The sequence below is a fragment of the Cavia porcellus genome, unplaced genomic scaffold (genome assembly GCF_034190915.1).
Source record: "Cavia porcellus strain 051 isolate PalLab524CR breed Dunkin Hartley unplaced genomic scaffold, mCavPor4.1 scaffold_6, whole genome shotgun sequence".
NCBI classification, from domain to species: Eukaryota; Metazoa; Chordata; class Mammalia; order Rodentia; family Caviidae; genus Cavia; species Cavia porcellus.
This window is the reverse complement of record NW_026947489.1, coordinates 99,243,580-99,263,760: the sequence shown is the minus strand read 5'-3', so window position 1 is coordinate 99,263,760 and position 20,181 is coordinate 99,243,580. Positions and strand designations below refer to the sequence as shown.

At 42.0% G+C, this 20,181-nt stretch overlaps 1 protein-coding gene across 4 annotated transcripts in view; it reads left to right on the top strand.

Annotated features, from left to right (window-relative positions):
* Insc (INSC spindle orientation adaptor protein) overlaps nucleotides 1–20,181 on the top strand; it is a 132,356-nt gene that overhangs the window by 24,407 nt on the left and 87,768 nt on the right. For 3 of the 4 annotated variants that reach the window (XM_013148100.3, XM_063251851.1, XM_063251852.1), the window contains exon 2: nucleotides 4,156–4,256. In XM_013148100.3, the coding sequence (XP_013003554.1) occupies nucleotides 4,201–4,256 (56 nt within the window). In that variant the 5' untranslated portion in view covers nucleotides 4,156–4,200. Of the gene's footprint in view, nucleotides 1–4,155; nucleotides 4,257–14,127; nucleotides 14,221–20,181 lie in introns of those variants that run through there. The other variant, XM_063251853.1, reaches the window with a different exon arrangement.

Genomic DNA, 20,181 nt, shown 5'->3' with positions numbered 1-20,181 from the left:
TCAATAGAGGTGACCTTGGGCTGAGCACACAGGTGACTCTTGGGTAATGATCATAACAAATAGCTACTATTTATTTAGCTTTTACTCTTGCCTAAGACTTTTATATCCCTTGTTTCACATCCTTTTTAAACTGTTTTTTTAAACATTATGATTTGATGAAGAAGTGAGGGTAAACATAAAATTCACTGCACTTATTCTTTTTAAAAATTTTATTTAAGTTTATTGGTACAATTTAGGTATGCGTAATGATCACATTCATTTATGGAATGTGTATTTTTTTAAAATATTATTTTAGAGAGAATAAAACCAGGCAAAATAAAACAGAGTAAAGCCAATCAAAACAGACGGTGTGACAAAGGATTTCAAAACAAGATAATAAGAAATCAACAGTGGTTACTATAGCCTCTTGTCCTCAAAATAGCTGCCCATACCTTCAGACATAGTAAAGTCAAACAACCCAGAAACAAAATAGAACCAACAAAAACAAAACAATGAATCCAATATAGGACTTCAAAACAAGATAATGGTAAATTCAAAATGGCTATTATAATATACCTGCTATCTTTGAAATAGCTGCCCATGCCATCAGATACAGCAAATCAAATAAGATAAAGCAGAATAAAAGTCTAACCAAACAAAACAATGAGAATGATACAAGATTTTGAAACAAGATAATAAGGAGTTAAGAACCCTCACCACCATTATCCTCTGAATAGGTGACTAGCCTACCAGCTTTAGGCCTGCAAAGTCAGTTAAGCACTAAACACCACAAACATTAAACTGTATTTTATCTCACTAGCTATCATCACAGCCTGTGTTTCCCTGGATCAGCTGGTCACTTACAGGGGCAAGGAGGGGAACATATTGGCTCTTCTTGACTTTGCTTGTGTGCTGGAAGGAGCTGGTGTCTGTCTGTCCCCTAGTCAGCTCACGCGTGGCGCCGACTCACAGGTTTTAGCTTCTTGTTGACTTCTCCTCTCTGAATTTGTGTTTGTATATGATGTATCTAATTACTCTTTTTTACCACCATTTCCCATCCCCTCTTTTCAAACCTCTTTCCCCCTGTAGTCACAAAGCTCTGTTTTCATTTTATTCTTATTTTCTGATATTTTTCTTTTCCTTCTTTTTCCCCAGTTTTAGTTACTTTTCTTTTGTGCTGAGTCAAAATACCCAATACCCGATGTTAAAGGGGAAAGGTTTATTTAGCTCACAGCTTGTGGAGTTTTCAGTCTGTAATCAGCTGGCTCCAGGGCAGCATGGTATGGGTGACGGGCAACAATTCTAGGTGGTAGAAGACACAAAAACAACACGAGCAAAATGGAGAAAGCAAACCTCTCTTCCTCCCTTCTATTGTATGTAGGCTGCCTACAGTAGGACTTGTGTCCCCCACTTGCACAGGATGAGGATATTTACCAAGTGAGTACCCTGGGCCCTGCTGAGCTGAGCTGGATATTCTGTAGTTATGTTTCTTGAGGTGGGAACATGAAAGCAAGAGGTCAAGGTTTAACAAGCCATCTTCAAAAAGCCTATCCCCATTACTACATGAGGCTTTGGGGGGACATTCAGAGACACAAACCATAGCATCCTCTCCCTAGCTCCCTTTTCCTTTGAACAGTTTTTCCTATTTAACAAATATCTATTGTAAAATTTGGTTCTTATTTAAATTTTCAATTTCTCATACCAGAAAGATGATGCAATATTTTACACGTGTCTGGTTTATTCAATTATGATTATCATCTCAAAGTCCATCTACTGGCTATAAATGTCTAAATTTTGTTCCTCTTTATGACTGAGTAACAATCCATTGTATAGAAAAACACAACTTTTTTATCCATTCATTGGTTGATGGGCATTTAGGTTGCTTCCAAGATTTAGCTATTACAAACTGTGCCATTATAAACATGGGCATGTATATACCTCTGTGGAATGATGCTTTTAATTCCTCTAGGAAATGCCCAGAAGGAAAACAGCTAGGTCAAATGGGATTTTTAATGTTAATTTTTTTGAGAAATCTCTACAATTATTTCCACTGTGGTTGTAACCAGTCTACACTCCCACCAAAAGTGGAGAAGTATTCTTTTTCTTTCTCCACAGCCTCCCCAGCATTTGTTATTAGCTGTTTTCTTGATTATAGACATTCTTTCTGGAGTGAGATGTAATCTCAACATTATTTTAATTTGCATTTCTCAAATGACCAGTGCTGTTGAGCATTTTTTGTATATTTATTTGTTGTTTGTACTTCTTCTTCTGAGAAGTGTCTGTTCATCTCAGATGTCCATTTTTGGATTCAGTCTTTGACTTTGGGGATGAGTCTTTTTTTTTTTTTTTTAGTTCTTTTTATGTTCTAGATATTAGTCCTTTGTTTGAAGAACAATTGACAAAAATTTTCCCCACTCTGTGGGTTGTCTCTTCATCTTGCTGATAATTTCCTTTGCTGTGCAAAAGCTTTCTGATAAGATAAAATCCTAGTTGTGGATTCTTTGTGATAATTTCTGTGTTGTCAAGGTTTTGTTCATAAAAGTCTTTGTCCAGACCTATGTCTTCCAGAGTCTTACTCATTCTATCTTCCAGCAGATTTAGTGCTTCTGTTTTAATATTTAGATCTTTGATCCGTTTTGATTTTAATTTAGACTACACCTTTCTTTTGCCAGACACACAGAGGACAGACTAAGTACTGACCTCAGGCTCGGGGTGAGAGCACACAACACCCTTGTCCTCAAGAGGCTTACAGTGTAGTGGTGCACAGACAAAGAAACAGGTAGTTGGAGCAAGTGAGTTTCTGGAATTATCCAAGGATCCAGTTCATTATCTTCCCTCCCTGTACTTTGTAGACTGACCTTTTAAGTCTATTTCTAGAATCGCCAGGGGGGACCTTGTGTTCATTCTCATCACTCTTAATTAGTTTTCCTCTTCCATTCTTTTCTCTTAGGGGACATTTGCAATTGTGGAGTAAGAGTCTTTTGTTGGCTTGCTCAGGCAAAGGGATACAATCTCCATTTTCCTGAAGAAGGACTATTTCTTGGCTTGGAGGAGTTGGCAGAGAGGCATAAAATGAATGGATAAGGAGTGTGTAGGATGGTTCTCCAGGAGCAGAGAAGGGATGAAGTTAGGCAGCGAGACACGACCAACTGGCCTTCTACTTTAATGAGGAAGAGGACACCATTATTCTAGTTCAACATGGGAGACATAGGTGCAACAGACACATCACTGTGCTAGCATTGGAAGCCACCAGAACCTATGTCATTTTTTTCTTTTAGGAAGTTTTGGCTCATCTAGGCTGATTTAAATGATAAGAAATTTTATAGTTTTAAGTAATAGAAAGCTTAGAGGTAGCCAGTCTGTGGGACTAGTTGACTCAGTGACTCCATGAACAAAGACTCAGGAATTTTTCTTTTTTCCTATCCCATTCTCCATCTTGCTCCTTTAACGATTGCAAAATGGTTTCTAGCAGTAATGCTATAGATTTGCTTCTTTGTTCAAGTGCAGTAGGAAAAAGATGTCTTACCTGGTGTCTTTTCATTTAGGAGAAAGGAAACATTTTCTAGGACCAGTCTTATCTTGCTCATTGGACCAACAGAGTTAAGTGTCTCTTTCTTTTCCAGATCAGGTGAAATTATATCACCTGCAGTGGAATGGACTTAGGAAAGCTGCTGCTTTGCTTATTACAGGATCACAATGTCTGTTAAGCCCAATCATAGTGAACAATCCAGTGTTCAGTTGGTATATTATATATAGCTAGGGAATTACTGTGTAGAGTTGCCAGATTTAACAGGTAACATAGGATGCCCATTAAATGTGAATGTCTAATAAGCTGTGCCTACAGTTTTAGTTCAAAGTATGTCCAATGCAATATTTGCTGGCCTGTGTCCCAGTATTTGGTACACACCATAGTGGGTCAGGTAAATATTTGGCAGTGGGACATGAGGAAAAATTATAAGGAGCTACAGTGAACTAAAGACTTTGAACAAAGGTCAAATCTGGGTCATATGTTAGTCATGTGGAGACATTAAAGTAGGAGTTGGTTTAAAAAAAAGAGGACTGGGAAATCTTTCTTTACATCTACTTTGGTTCTTTGTATCCTAGATTCCAGAGAGAGAGGGCATTGCACTTCCTCTCTTAGGGTCATCATTGATTCCTCTTTTCTTGTCTTTTCAGGGTCCCGACCGCTGTGGCCAGGCCTTGCTGTGCATTGGAATCAACATGATGGCCTTACCTGGTGGCCGCCACCTTGACTCCATCCCCCTGCCTGGGCAGCGGTAAGTCCTACAGCTGCTTCTCAGCACTTGGACAGAATGGAACATGAAGCTGATTGTAGGGATGTGCTTATTGCTCTGAGTTGTAGGGTGTGCGTAGAGGGTGGAGAATCATGCAGTGAGCAGAAGGTGAGTCCATCTGCTGAGGGAACAAGGGCTTGGGAGTCTGAGGGAGAGATGCAGTGGCACCTGTGTGCAGTCTGTAGTTCACATTTGGTGGCCAGTGTAGCTTCTACCCCCATCATTCTGGAAGCCCAAACCAGAACTAGTGGTGGAAGTCCACAGTGCTAGTTCTATGCTGATCAGCTGTTGCAATTTGCCTGGAGCTGTCCTGATTTGGCATGATACTTCTGTGTCCTGGAAACAGTTGATCACTCTAAGCTAGTGACCTGGTATGTCAAGAAACTTTGCAACCTAACAATGCTTAGGGCTTTCCTTTGAACCTTTTTCTGTTATGGCTAAGACATTTTGATGGAACCATTTGTGAGACAACAGAATCTAAGTAACCTAGGTAAGACAGTTAAAGCATTATTTTGTAGTTCTTCGTTTTATGTATTACATGTATCACGGGCTCTATTATTTCTTTCTATATTTTTTAGCTTTAAGTTTTGTTTTACTGAGTATGTGTTTTATTTTTAAAATAACAAATTTAATAATTGTGTGCTAAAATTCTACTGGTACGGTATTAATATCTATGAAGATATCAGTCTGTTTTCCTAAAGTCATAATTAGGAGAGAATTAAATATAGTTTTTGCATAGTCCTGAGGACTCAGAACAGTGTTAGAAATGTAATTAATAAATTCCCTGGAAACCAACCAAACAACCAATAGAATAACAAATAAAGAAATAAAGAAAACAAATAAAGAAAAAAACTGGGAGGCAGGAAGATCATGAGTGCAAGGCCAGCCTGGGTTCCAGAATGTGTTCAGAATCAGTCTGGACTATAAGGCAAGATGCTGTGTTATGGTTTAGATTTAACATCTCCCCCCAAAGTCTCATGCATTCAGATGATGGATTTGGGAAAATTATTGTATGGGGGGCATCACACTCATCAGCAGATTCACTCATTGATGAGTTCATGGCTGAGTGTGCTGTTAGGAGGAAGCTTCTGATGAGAAGAGAGGAGTCACTGGTGGCGCGGACCAGAGAAGTCTGCTGTCACCCGTGGCCTCCTGTCCTGTCCTCTCCTCCCCACTCATCCCCTGCCTTCTTGCACGCTCATCTTTCCTTGTCTTCCTCTTTTTCCTATCTTTTCCTCATCTTCCTCTTTCTCCTCCTCCTCCATTTTCCCCTTCTTCTTTTCCCCCTCCTCCTTCTCTTTCTCTTCTTCACTTTCCTCCTGTTTTCCTCCACTTTCCCTCCTCCCTCCCCGACGGACATGGGTTTAACAGATTCCCTCTACCATGCTCTTCTACCTTACTGTTTTTGCTTCAGAGCAAGCCAACAATAGACTGAACCTCCAAAAACCACAGCCAAAACCTCTCTTTTAATTTGTGGATGTTGGGAATTTTGTACCAGCATCAGGAACGTGATTAATATACTCTGTCTAAATAAAGAAAAATTTCTGTGTTGCCTGGAAGCTCAGAATGAGGATAAAGGATCATAATGGAACCCACTCTCTTGGGACACAATAAGCCTGAGGTAAAATTCAGACATGGTGAGATGCAAGCCTGTCAAGACATATGTGTGTTTTCAGAGACAGGGCTTGCTTCATCTCAAAATGTCTGGTGCCTTTCATGAGATGAACCAGTATGGTCAGTTCTGGACAAATGGCTATCCGACTGGGCTCTGTCTCTCTCTCACTGGCTGTGTGGTCCATGCAAATTCCTGAGTCCTATTTCTACTGGTGAGCTCATGTACAAGATATGGGTAAAGATAATACCTTCTTCCTAGTGTGGATATGGGATGAAATGAATTTTATATACAAAGTATTCATCATGCATCGAGAGCTACATAAAGGGAGCTATTCTTCAGGGAATGTCTGCCTCATGACAAGGACCCTTCTTGTCCTACAGAATCCTTTCAGAAACCCCTCTCCTATCCCCTCCCTCTTGTTGAGTGACCTTACTGGGGAAATAAGAGATCACAGAAACTTCCAACAGCTTGGCATTTTAAACCAGGAACCTGTGGAACTGTTTTTGATGGAGTGGAGCCTACACCTGCCTGTTTCTGCCCTGCCCAAACTATAGGTCAGGACTGTATAGCCAGATAGGTGTCAGCAGCTCTGGTAAGGAGTCCTGGGCTGGTCAGATCTGAGCCTGTGATGGGGGTAGAGAAACAGATTAGAACAATGAGTAGGAGTCTTAACTGCTTCAGTTTGAGCTTTATTCTGCTGCTGATTAGCTATAACTTTGGGCTTCAGTTTCATCTCTGTCTCTTTCTCCTTTCCTCCTTTCCCTTATCTCTCCAATTTCCAATGCCCTCAGAAATGTTGAGGTTAAAGAAATTAAATTACATGAAAATGATAGAGGAGTCAAATTATTATTCCCTTGGAGGAAAGGCAGAAATTTCAACTCATCTTATACAGAAAACATCTTAAGAGGAAAACCCCAAAGTAACGTTACACCCAGAATTCTGGCTGACCATGAAAGCCACAGCTAGTGCAGATGTTTGTCTACATTGTCATCATCCTTACAGCTTAAAAGGGGCAAGGTGGGCTGCAGAGAGATAGTGGCTTTAACATATTCCAACCGAGCATTAACAAGCTTGCCTGTCCACAGCACTGAGGGTGTGATCTCGGGCCTTGCCGATCTGTCTATGGTCAGTGTGTTCTGGGCTCACGTGCATGGGCTGCATTCACAGAGAAGGCTTGTATGCGTTCACAGAATGTCATAGGTTTTATTTGTTCAGTCTGATGCTTCATTATGTAGTCAATAGCAGCCACATATTTTTCTTTCTGTTCCAAGCTGCAGAGGCCTTGCTCTTGGAGAATAGCACTGTGGTCATTGTCCCCAGATAAATAATTAATGTGGGTAATTGATGTTTTTCTTTGGTGTTCTGCTTAAACTGAATTTCACTTTGCAATGCTATTGTTCACTTTAATGTACAAAAATAAATAAGTGAAAAGTTCCGTCAAGTGGCACGGGGTGATCCAACAATCTGGGTGGATCACGTGGTATTTGAAATGCTTTTGAGTAAGCAGCAGCAAGGAAAAGGGGCTATTTTAGGTGCAACTACCTGAAGAGGGTGGAGGACAGGGGGTGATGCTTCTCTAGCCAAGAAGTGGGATCCGTGCTGAGTTAGCATGGACCGTGAGAGGTGATGCAATGGTTCTTAACTTTGATTGCATCAGAATGCCCAGGAGTTATATCATATTGAAAAACAAGGAAATCAGTCATAAAAAGACCAAAATCCTACTCTTGGAGTCTTTAATATGAGTGTAAGTGGCTGAAAGATACACCTTGGACTCAGATTCCACCTTAAATCTTAACTCCATTTTTGTTACTAGCATTCTTCAGTAGCTGTTTCTCCTGTCTAAGAACCAGTTTTATCTTATATATGATGGTAGTAGTGATGGTAGTGATTTAAAATTACGTAAGTGTTGGGTACAGGAAGGAAGATCTCTTTAGGACAGTAAAGTGTTTTGCAGTAAACAACCCTCTTCCCCAGGCCACACCAACAATAGTGACAGCATCCATCGTTTGGTCATGAAAATGCTGTAAGCTATCTACCTCCTTGGCAAGTGAGGATTAATTGATGAAAGTGAACAGGGTTGGAGATGAACTCTCTGGACAGCAGCAGATAGTGCCTGCTGTGTCCTTCGCCAGTCTTTATTTACTGCTCAAATTCAAAATGCCCTTCTTTGTGTCTGGATGTTAATCATTTCCTGAGCTTTGGATGACACTGGGACCTAGGTGCAGCGGTCATCCGTGGTGATCGGCACTTGTGGTCAGTGTGCCTCGTATTCTCTTGTTTTACCTGCCTTTGTGTGAAGGTACCTAGGAGGCAAATTGGAGGCCAAGGTCCACACAGGGCCATGTCCAGTGATATCCTTTCTTCTTTCATTCTTTCTGCTGCTTCTCATGACCAGTTATCTTCTTAGGGTATCTTGACATATTCTTTTCCAGATTCCTTCCAGTGAAGAAGTGAGATCCCCATTCTTGACTAAAGGACTGGCCTTTACCTATCCCCATAAGAAGGGTGGATCACACATTTAAATACTTCCTTATCCTTAGTGTTTTTGCACAAAGTTATTCATTTAGTATTCACTAGGCTAGTGTATATGATTATTATCCTTATTTTGCAAAGAAGGTAATCACAGGTTGGGTTCTTTGGGAAGTAACTTTTGAGATGAAGCTTAGAATTCAGGATGCTTATTGGAGAGCCCCTTGTGAAAGGGAGAGGGAAGAACCACAGCTGGGCAGAGGTGAAGCTGAGCTGTGGTATTTACTTGATGACAACCTCAGCTGACCTCACAGAGAACTTTGGAACAAGAGTTGTTACTCACTGATCAAAATGGCCACGGTCTTCAGATCTCATCTTAAAATGTACTTTTAAAACTGAGATGCTAAGAGACTGGGGCTACTAAGTTAAGCAAATGGAGCCTACTATAAATAGGAAAATGAAACCACAGACTTTATCCATCATGGATCACTAACTACCCTCTAGCGGGAGTCTTTCTACTCAAATCTAGGTGCATTTCTCCTGTGTTCAGCCTGGAGAAGCCCATAGGCTGTACTGCAGTGAGGCTCTCCAGGCTCTTCTGGTTCTGAGTGGTGCCCAACTTATGAATCATTCTCTACCCAGGTAAATTTTGTGACATGTACTTTGTCTAAAGCTTCTCTTTTAAGAAGTGAGAAGCTCTTGGAAGGATATGACTTTAGGTGAGGTGGCTCTGAAGTCAGATGATGGTAACTGGAGCATGTCAGCTAACAATGCTCCCTGCAGCAATGTCAACAAGTTCTTCCATGATTAGGAATTCGGGCAGCACAACACTATGTCCATCCCATGGCTTGGCAGAGTGAAGCAGCTTGTCCAAAGACAGAGCTTCTATGTAGTAGAACTCAGATACATTTCCTAGATGGTGCTGGAGAATACAGTCCTTTTCCACAGTGTTCTGGGTCATTACACAGTAAAACCATAACTCATTCAAGTGATCATTTAAATATTAGCCTTCATAAAATTATTGTACAAATATTCACTGACTGCAGATCACGGTGTTGCACGCTTGAGGACGTTGTTTGTGACCTGGTCTGACGTGGTCCCTACCTCATGAAACTCATGCTTCATGCAGTAACTTCTCTTTTGGCCTGATCAGGTCCAGATTTGTCACAAGCAAATGGTTTGAGATGTTCGTCTGTGACCTCTCACTGTGGGTGAGTTCCTTTCTCACATGGTTGCTGTTCAGCCTGGAGTCTGAGATGAACCAGGACCAGGTGTAGTTGCAGCTGGTGATAGAGGCCTCCTGGGTTACCCCTGGGCTGCTGAGGAGACACCCAGCCTTCCTGAGTCAGTGAGGCTGTCACAGGCTAGATGTCTTCAAGTAGACTGTGGCTTGCATGAGTGCCCCGTTAGTTTGTGGCTGGTTTTCTGCTACTGGGTCATTTTCTATGCCTGTGGTGAAATGTGCAGACTGTAATTGTCTGTTGGGGAACTGGACATTTTTTGTTGTTTAAACTGAAAGATAGGCCAATCAAAGCTAGAACTGAGTTTCCTCCCTTCTCTCATTTCCCAAGAGAAATCCACAAACACACACAGTGTGACCTTAAGAAGTCAGAGACACCGATTCAATGGTTATTTTAAGAAGTTAGGGTGTATTTAAATTTCCACACACTTCTGTGAACTAGAATCGTAGAAACCTGAACGTTGCTGCTGGAAGTTTCCTCAGAGCTCATCTGAGCCCTCTCTTTTTATTGTAAGATGGGGAAACTGAGGCCCAAAAAGGAGAATGGAGGCTTCAGACCTCGTTCCTCTTTTGTGCAATCTCTCCTTTCTTGAGATGTATTTTTTAAACTTATTCTTCCACCCAGCTTCCAGGCATCTCCTGTGTAATGACATATAACAGAGAAACAATTTCACTCATGTTCAAATGAGTAGAATTCATCAATGAAACTTATTTGGGGTGGAGAACTTACTTTGAGTCAGACTCCGGGTAGCCCAAAAGTTGATTAATGTATGTGGTTATCTTTTCTAGTCAGTAATAAAGCTCCTGAGGGCTGAATTTGTACCTGATTCTTATTTGTGCTCCTACATGTGATTAGAATGTACACAGATTTGTGGCAAGGACACAGTTTGCAATGTTCATCTGTGACCTCAATAGGACCTCAATAATTGGCTGTTGAATTAATAAATGTTTAATAATGTTTGATAGATGAACAACAAATCCTTGGCTAAGGAGTCTCAGACAAGAGAAATTAAACTAAATAGCTTGGATTTTATTCCTCTTTCTAAGACAGTATTGTGCTTTCAGCATGCTATTCTCATTTAAAGAAAATTGGTGGAAAGCTGCTGTTCGGAGGGGAAGGGTAAGCTATAGATTTATCTTGATTAAGTACTTTTTCTGAGCAGGAGCCAAAGATTTAATTGGTTAAAGGAGTCAGAGAGTTGGAGATTTTTTTTCTAGAAAAGAGTAATTCAGACCTACTTTTAGTCTTTGCTTTTAAGTTCATTGGAAAAAAAAAAGTCTGTTGGTCTCTTTCCAAATCTTTTGAAGGAGAGCACAGTGCAAGTAGGCAGAACAAGGATTAGGAGCCATGGCTCAGCCTTCCAGCAACCTACTACGTGTCTGCAGACAGTGCTTCTCCTGCTCATTCTGAGCTTTCGTTTCTTCATCTGAGGAAAGGAGGTGAATCAAACCCTCAGGGACACTTCTGGCTTGAACATTCTGGGAGTCTATGAGTGAGTTTTGGATGTCTTGTGCCTTTCCTGGGCAAAAATATACCACTTCAGTGTCATCGATCTGGGAAACAGTCACACTGACTAAAACAAGGACTTCTCATTCCCTCCTGTGCAATACTCAGCGGGGTATAGTGGTAACCTTGTAGTTGGGATGGAAATTGCAAAGTTAGTCTAGGAGTCCTACTGGCATGTAGGGTGTGCCCCGTTTTCGATTTATGAAAGCATCTTGCTATAGCCAGAAGTATTCACCAGAATGAGAGTGGGTACCTTGATTTGATGGGAATTGCAAATAAATCAATGGATCCCAGCAGTTCAACAACTTTGGAATTTGATCCAGTCATTTTCAACTCCACCTCTACCCCTGGCTACTCTTGACAGTTGGATCCTTCTCCTACATAGATTCTATGTTCTACTTCTTTGCATATGACTTTTTTTCTGTTTGAAACTATATCCTCTTCCAATTCCTGGTGAACTGTGAGGATTGACTCGGGAAACCAGGATGCCTTAGCTTGGGTCAAGCATCTCTTTTGTGTGGTCCTGTATTTCTCTCTGTTAACCTCAAAGTGCCACATGTAGCAGTGAACCTTAAGTGTTTATTTACTGAAGTGTATTTTGGAATGTTTATTAAGTGTTCATGAAATGCCAGAAGCTACTGTAGGTAGGAGGAATATGTCACTGAGCAATAAAAGATCTCAGCCTCATGCAGATAGTATTCAAGCATCTCCCCTGGGTAATCTCATCACCCAGCTACCCATGAGTGCACATTTTGAAGGCATTTTGCATTTTGAAGGCCATTAAAAGCATTCTTTTATGGAAACTCACTTCCCACAGCAAGGAGAAAAGTGTGAGGCAGAGAAACCTAAATTCCAGACTTTAAAGACTTCGAAATCAAAGTGCTATTTGAGAGGAAAAGGAGATTAAAAATGAGCCAAGAAGAGAGTAAACAAAGAATTGCATGCTTAGGTTTTTGATGAGGCCAGATTCCAGGCCAGCAGGAGAGGCTGGGAATGAGGAACCAGTACCACTAGCCAGAGGGCAGGGCACAGGTCTGCTGAGCTGGAAAAATCATTGTCTTCGATGGTCATAGGATCAGCCAGAGTGACCTTTCCCCAGTGACAGGCTTGGAGGACGGTCCATCCAAGAGGTAAAGCATGGCAGGGAAGGCCAGTAATGGGAAGCACTCCATCATCAAAGTCTTGAGAGGATCACTCTACTTACTGGGTCACTGTTCACATAGCTTTCCTGCTCCAGTGATGTGTCTGCTACAGATTCCTCAGAAATCTGGGGTACACCAGGATCAGCAATTCTGCCTTAAATTTATCAGCACACATTCCAGTCTCCCTCTGAAGGAAATGGGGGCTTGAAAAATAGCCAGTCAAACCACCTCCTGCAAATGCCCATGAGCCTTACAAAGGCAGAAACCTGACTCACAAGGCTAGTCTTGCGTAGAGGAAAGAGCCAAAGCTTTGATTTGAAGGCTTGAATATCAGCTACATAGCTGAGGACCATCAAGAATCCTGCATAACAGTCAAGAACAAGCTGTGGGCTCTCAAGGCCCGTCTTTGTGTTCCCTCTTATTCACTACGTAATGCTGGTCATGTCAGTTAATCTAACAACTCAGTTATGGCAACCTTTAGACTTGTTTTCAGGGTTAAGTAAACAAATAGGATTAAATCAAGCACATATCACAGTGCTTGGAATGTATTAAACACTCCATCAATGTTAGCTTTCTAATCATTGTTAGCAGTGAGGAGTTGGACAATTTACACAATCTGTTAAGCCTCAGTTTGTACATCTGCATAATGGGATAGGAATCTCCATCAATCAAACTGCTTTGAGGGCTACCCAGGGAGCACACATAGTGCTTTATAATGGGTAAGCCTTCCTGGTTTTTTTCTGTGTAGGTAATTAATGGCCTCTGACTTTAGGACAGAAATTAGAAATTTAGAATAGAGGAAATTTGAGGGGAGTGTATTGTTTCATACTACAATTCCTTAGAAGGAGATTTTGTTACTCCCTTCCTCTATGCCAACTCCACCCTGGATAATTCCAGCTTAAAAATGATTCTCTGGCCAGTAGTCGTAAGTATGGAGATGATTGTGGTTGCATCTGGCTTTGTGTTTCTAGTCTGCCAGACTCCAGGAAGCCCACATCTAGGGGCTCTGTCACCGCATTCCACATGCCCAAGACAGCCTTCATTAGAAAGCAATGAGTGGGGTGGCTTGGGGAGTGGGGAGTGTCATCTGCCAGGACCTGGGCAGGGCTCCTGGGAAGCCCTTTGCTGTCTGAAATCCCCTCCTGCTCCCTGGGCATGGGGGCAATCTTTATAACATCAGGTTCAGATTCTAGTTCACCGTGGAGACCAAGGAAACAGAACCCCAAACCAGGGTCCTGCCCTCTGCCTCCTTGGCCCGAGGCACTACAGGGCCTGGACTGGTGGTTTTCCACATGAAGGAATGTGACTCATTGCCGGTCCATCTGCCTTGACCTTGATTTTCAGTTCTCTGTGTGAGTAATAAGATCAGTTGTCTGCGTGCAGAGGGAAGGTTTCACGCTTAGTGAGGTGGCAGCTCCAAGTTCCTGGCTGAGGATGGTTGGGCAGTGTGGGGACAGCAGGAGCCCTCCCAGCACAGCCATGGCTGCCTTGTTTAACCAGACTTTTTATGTTGGGTCAGGCAGCAAATTGAATAGGAGAGGTGGAGTTCAGAGAGCTAATGACAGAGAGTCAGGCGAGCTATGCAATTACAGGATGCTCCCTGCTAACAGAGTCCAAACCTTAATGAGCTGCAGTCCCCAGACTCCACAATTGAGAAGAGCAGCTCATTATGTGGCGGCACAGTGACCGAGGCTGACTGGACAGGCTTTCTCTCTCTCTCTCTCTCTCTCTCTCTCTCTCTCTCTCTCTCTCTCTCTCTCTCTCTGTGTGTGTGTGTGTGTGTGTGTGCGCGCGCTCATGCATGTGGTGCACCAGGCTTAGTTGCCTCCCTGGACTCTTTAATGGACTGTCCTCTCTGCTGTAGTCTTGTGTGTGCCACTGATCATTATGCCTCGCCTCGAAACCAAACTAAACGAAAACCAGCTCTTCCCCAGATGGGGTTGCTACTCAGGAGTGCAGTTTCTGTTGCCCAGGTGAGACCCCCAGGGCTCCAACTTTGCTCCTCCCCTCTCTCCATTTCATCTCCGTGCAGGTGACACTTCTTCCCAGCCTGTGTCACCGCCTCAGCTCAGGCTTCTCTCTGTTCTGTGTCATCTCCTTTGTCTCCCAGTTGGCTCTTCTGTGGTAGCGCGTTTCAACCCTGCTTTGGGTCTCTATCAACTGGCTGGACGCACGATTTTGTCACTGCCTTGCTAGAAAATGCTTTTAATGGCTCCAGAGTGTTTTCTGAACTAAATTCAAGATCCTAAGGTCTTTGATCACCTGGTTTTTCTGTTTCTTTGGACTCCTTTCTGGTCACTGGCACACCAGCCCTTGATGTTTAGTCCAGTGAAAATTTCTACTGCGTTACTGTTTCTGTGCTTCTGGCATTCTTTCTATGTTCAAATTCTCTTTTCCCTTGCCATCCTGGCCAATTCTTCTGTAAGAACCAGGGCACATGTCAGGGAACACACCTTTGTTTCCCAAGAGAGGTCAAGCATCATCATCTGTAATTCTGAGTTATCCAACTCATAGCACCAGTATGGCAGTGTGGTGTTTAGTTGTTGAAAGCTGAGGCTCTGGAATCTAGAGGTTGAAATTTAAATGGTGGCTCCACCATGCACTGTGTGATTTCTCTGGACAGAAGTCTCCTCCATCCATAAAGGTGGCAATAACAGTACTTCCCCCACAGGGTTGTAGGGAGGATTAACAGAGATATAGAGGGCTCAGCACTCTGCCTGACTTCTTGCTGGAATTCAACACATTAGCTACTGTTGTATTTATTATCAGGTTGGATTCTTGGTGTTTTCTGTCTTTTGGGGTGTTGGCTGAAAATTTCTATGTGTAGCTCAGTAGGCTGAACAACTAGAACAAGGCTGTGCAGAATGGACCCACATAAAACACCCGACTCCAGCCTGGGCCTAGCATTTTCTGGCTGTGGGGTGTCCTGACGGGAACTTCTCCTGTTCTCTGTATCTAGGGGCCCTTTAGGAAGACAGAGCTCCCACTGCTGTGTGAAGGATCTTTTTGCCCCTGAGTTTGCAGGTAACTGGAGGGACAATCTGCATCAGAGCCTGAGGCTAGGTGAGGAATGAGGTGAGGTAGAGAAAAGGGGTCAACACTGCAGGACTAGAGGCTGGTGGAGTTGCTGAAGCCCTGCAGATGACGCCGTGACCAGCTCTCGAAAACCCTCTGGTGGAAGCTTCTGTTCTCGTACCTGCCCTTCTTGGGACAAGCACCTTCAACACGTTAGATCTGTGAGCTCCACTTTGGGAAATGAAAAGATTCTCTTCAGCAAAGTGAGCAGGACATAACAGGAAAGTCACAGCTAAACCTTTTTAGTTTCTTAGTGTATAACCAAGTCCCATGTTACTGCCAGGCAGGCTAAGCACAAGCACAGAGGTAGCTGAATTTGTGTGCAAGAAAATGCATTTATAGTATTTACTTGATGGTGTAAACCTGATACTGGAATAAGCACAGCATTTTTAAAGCAGTTTACCAGAGCATTTAAGGGTCTACAGACTGAAGATCTGTGTTCAGAGCCAAACATGACCACCCTCATCTCAGGTGGGTTACTTAACCTTGTGAAGCTTCAATTTTCTCATCTGTAAAAGTGAGATCCTACGATGAGTGTGAGAGCTAAGTGAAGTAATACATGCAGAACAGTCCATATAGTAACTGACACAGGTCCGCCTTTGGTAAATGTTTCTGTGGCGATCGTGGATTTTTCCTCCCTTGACTGTCAAAGAGATCAACAGTAGAGCAGCCCATTTGAAGGATTTTAAAACTTAATTCAGTTTCATAAGTGAACACTGAACAACTTCAGTGTGTCAGATCCAGTACTTGGGGTGGCATGGGGGGACAGTGGGGACAAGATGGACACAGTCTTGCTCTACATGTGGTCTGGTGTGTAAGGGAGACAAATGAGAGTTAAACAATTGAGCCCAGTGCCTGACAGTGGAGAACAGGGTGCTGCAGGCATGTGTGATACACAGGATGTGAACTTGTCTCTATATCTCTGTTAATCCTCCCTACAACCCTGGGAGGGAAGTACTGTTATTGCCACCTTTATGGATGGAGGAGACTTCTGTCCAGAGAAATCACATGGTGCATGTGGAGCCACCATTTAAATTTGAACCTCTAGATTCCAGAGGTTTCCTCAGAGGACAGGTTTAGATCGTGGCCTTAAGGATGCATAAGAGTTGACAAGCTGGGGAAAAGAAGGGAGGGAGCACCAGCACCTGAAGAGGTTGGAGGCTGGGGCTCATGGTGGTGGTACTGGAAGAACTCATTGTGTCTGGGTCAATGGCTCAAAATGACAGGGACTGAGCTGACCCAGGAATTGAGGCTCAGAGAAAGTGAATGTCATGCACCAGAGGGCACAAGTATCTAGACGGCATGGGTGGAGGACCTGTGTGATGGCTGTGATGTCATCACGCGGACCCTCATCCGCACTCTGATGATGTGTGTAAACATGTACCCTTTCAGAACATAAGCCATAAGTGGTCCCTGAGTTAATGAAAGACCAGGAAGTGTTAATAATCTTCTGTCAGCCAGAGGGAATCTAAAATGCCAGATAGGGTTAACAAGATGGGCTCTGAGTCACCAGAGGAGGCAGCTGTCTGGTGTACCTGTTACCTCATTGGAATGGAAACAGTCACCTGGTTCCTTGGCTTTCTGAAACAGAACCAAGGATTCCCATGATGGAGTTGGACAGATTAGGGGGTGGGGAGAGCTCAGACCTTGGAGCCAGGTAGACCTGTGCTGACGTCTTGGCACTGACACTGACTAGTGTTGGAAACTCTTTGAGCCCTTCAGAGAGATGGGGATGATAAATACCATGTCTGTAACTATGAGTGAGATATCATATGTGTAGGCACTTCACATGTGTCTGGTATGAAGAAGATACTAGATAGTTAATTTTATATCATACTTACAACTATGCTAGATTAAAAGAAAAGATTTGTTAGAGTAGTCAAGTCTCCACCCTCAAACCCTGTGATGCACTGAGAGAGATCTACATCTTAGAGAAATAAATATGACAAAGTGACCATAGTATTATAGTCCCTGTCCTCCTCACTGATTACTTCCAGCTATTAGAATTGAGCATTCCTGGGTTACCAAAAATGTGGGATCCACTCCCTCAATATATTATACTGAGAAGTTTAATTAATATAAAATAACATGGAATTTATAAATCAAATATGAAGCTGGTAGTGTATGTAGTCAATATGAGGATTTCTGGATAACTTCAATCTTAAAACTTTTTCAATATTATAGCTCAAACTAGAGGTCAGTGCGTGGAGATGGGAGAAAGCACAGAAGCAGATGGGACAAGGGGCCACTTGTGAGGAATGAGCAGATGAAGGAGGTCTTGTTTAGAGTCGACTGAAAGAGAAAAATCTTGATGTATCTGAATTGCAGGGGTGGGTCAGCAGCGAGTCAGAAGAGGCAGGGCTTGGATGAGCTGTTTAGCACTATAGATTGGTAAAGGATCTACACTTGACTGATGAACTTGAAATGGCTCAAAATGCAGAGATGGAGAGTTGTCTGCCATTCCCACAAAGGCTGATGCCAAGAAAGATCCATGCTGATGCTTCTCACTGTAGGATTCAAGAACAGATCAGAAGTAGCGTGATGAAAATATTGGGAAATTTGAACACGATCAAGTAGCAATGTTTCCCATAGTTACACTTGGCTTGTGCTTCACTATTGCCTTCGAGCAGAGGGACTGGAAGTCAAAACTTTGACCACAGTATAAATTATTTATAGTTTTTTGCATAAATAATTATGCTTAAATTAACTGCTTCGTAAACAGTGTATAGTTCCCTGCATAGCAGAGGTTAAGCCATTCTAAATTCATCTATGTGTTGTTTTTATAAATCCCTGAGAAAGGGAGTCTTCCAGGTTGGGTTGGTTACACAGAAGCACATGGGTCGAATCGACCCAGCTGACATCTGGGACAAAATTCTTTAAAGGACTTGGGAAGTATTCTGTTTACTGCGAATGAAGCCCGAGGGGCTTACAGTGGCTTCCAAGGCCACCCAAGATCTGGCATGACTACGTCTCTGAGCTCAGGCCTGCTCATCTTTCCCTGCTCACTCTCTTTAGCCACACTTGGCATCGTACTGTCTCTCCGGCAAGCCTGGAACCCTTCCTCCCAGGACTTTTGAGCGGGTTCTTTTCCCTGCCTGGAATGCTCAGTACCCAGGTGTTAATTCTTTTATCTCCTGAAAGTGTTTGCTCATTTTCTACCTTCTCAATAAGCTCTACCCTACCCATTTATTTAAAATGCTATTTGTGTCTCTGCTTCTGATATAAACATTCTTGATTCTCCTTACTTTACTTCTGCTTTTAATAAAACGATCTGTTTTTGACAATTACTCACATTTTAGCTTTAATTATACTTATTATCACTATCTGTTTCCCCTGCTATTCTGTGCCATCTACTATGGCAGGGACGTTGGTTTCTTTTGTCTACCATTCTGCCCCAGTAGGTAATACATAAATATTAGTTGGATAAATGAGTGCATAAAGGGGTCTTGTGAGAGTATGAGGTGTACACCCTGCATGAGAAGTGTCTGGGAGTTTCGGGAGTGTTCTGTGGAGGGCAGCACAGTGAGAGAGCCCGGACACTCTGAAAAGCAGAGGTGGCATATCCGTTAGACACCCCACGTCTCAGTGTGAACCATCACTCTCATCTGAACTGGTTTCTCCTTCAGCCGCGAGTCTGGGCCTCATCTTTGCCTGTCTCCTGTCATTCACTATCTATGTGGAATCAGATGGAAGTCCTGCTAATGTCTTCCTCTTAATTGTTCTGAGGAACTGTCTAACATTGCTCCTGCCACTAAGAGCTCAGGGTTCCTTCTCATATTCTATACTTCTGTCAGTTAGCATGAATATAAAATCCTTGGCTTATACTTTATTTCCTTATTTTAAATATGTGACTCAACTTTATCTTGGTATAAAGTGTTCCTGTGACAAATTTACAACGATAGTTTAATTTTTTGTCCTTTCTCAGTAATGTGTGCTTATTTCTGGCTGCACAAAGGAGCCTTTCCTTTCTTTTTTTGTTGTTCCCCTCTTCTTTTCTTTTATGCTCTTTCCTCTATCCATTGTTTTTTCCTTCCACACTCCCTCCCTTCTTTTTTGTATTCCTCTTTTGAAAAATCTTAGAATATGTCTAGAATATATTTGCTACTATGCACCTAGTATGCTTGTTCAGTATACAGTTTTAAACCACATTCAATCTGGAATATAATTTTTAGGTTTTTTTGCTTCCTTGCTTTGAGTGTCTCCTTCACAAACTTGTATGGTGTGTTACTGCATTTTCTTTACCTTCTTTAATATTTGTTATTTGTCTTAGTCTTTTTAATTTTTATTATTCATTTAAAATGTTTTCTGCATTTTTACTTATGATTTTCTTAAGACATTATCTTGTGCATTTTTTCTTGTTTCCTTTTTTTTCTAAAATAACTTTTCCCTTTTAATATCTAATTCGCTACCACTGAGTTTGGACATCTTTCTGAGAAAGTATGTTTTGCTTCCTGTATCATTTTCTTAAAATTTTAAACTTATATTGAAATAGCAAGTGATAGTTTTAATCTGTTTTGTGAGTACAATTTCCAAAGATTTTCTTATAGAAATAGATATACTCTTAAAATAACAATGTAGGATGATGGTTTAAATAACTATGTTGTTCATTTTTATATGAAATCCCTTCATCCCTCCATCCCTTTCATCAAGTTAAAAACATATGGCAATCTTAAAAAACAAAACAAAACAAAACAAAACAAAAAAAAACATATGGCAATCTTCTGTAGGTTCTGTGTCTTACACTGATCTGAATTTCTTTTTCCTTTGCCTCTGTTTTCCCTGTCTCATGCAATTCTGATTCTACTCCTAGAAGCTTCTCTTTAGTGTGGTGCTTGCAATAGAAGAGATTCCTTGTGGAA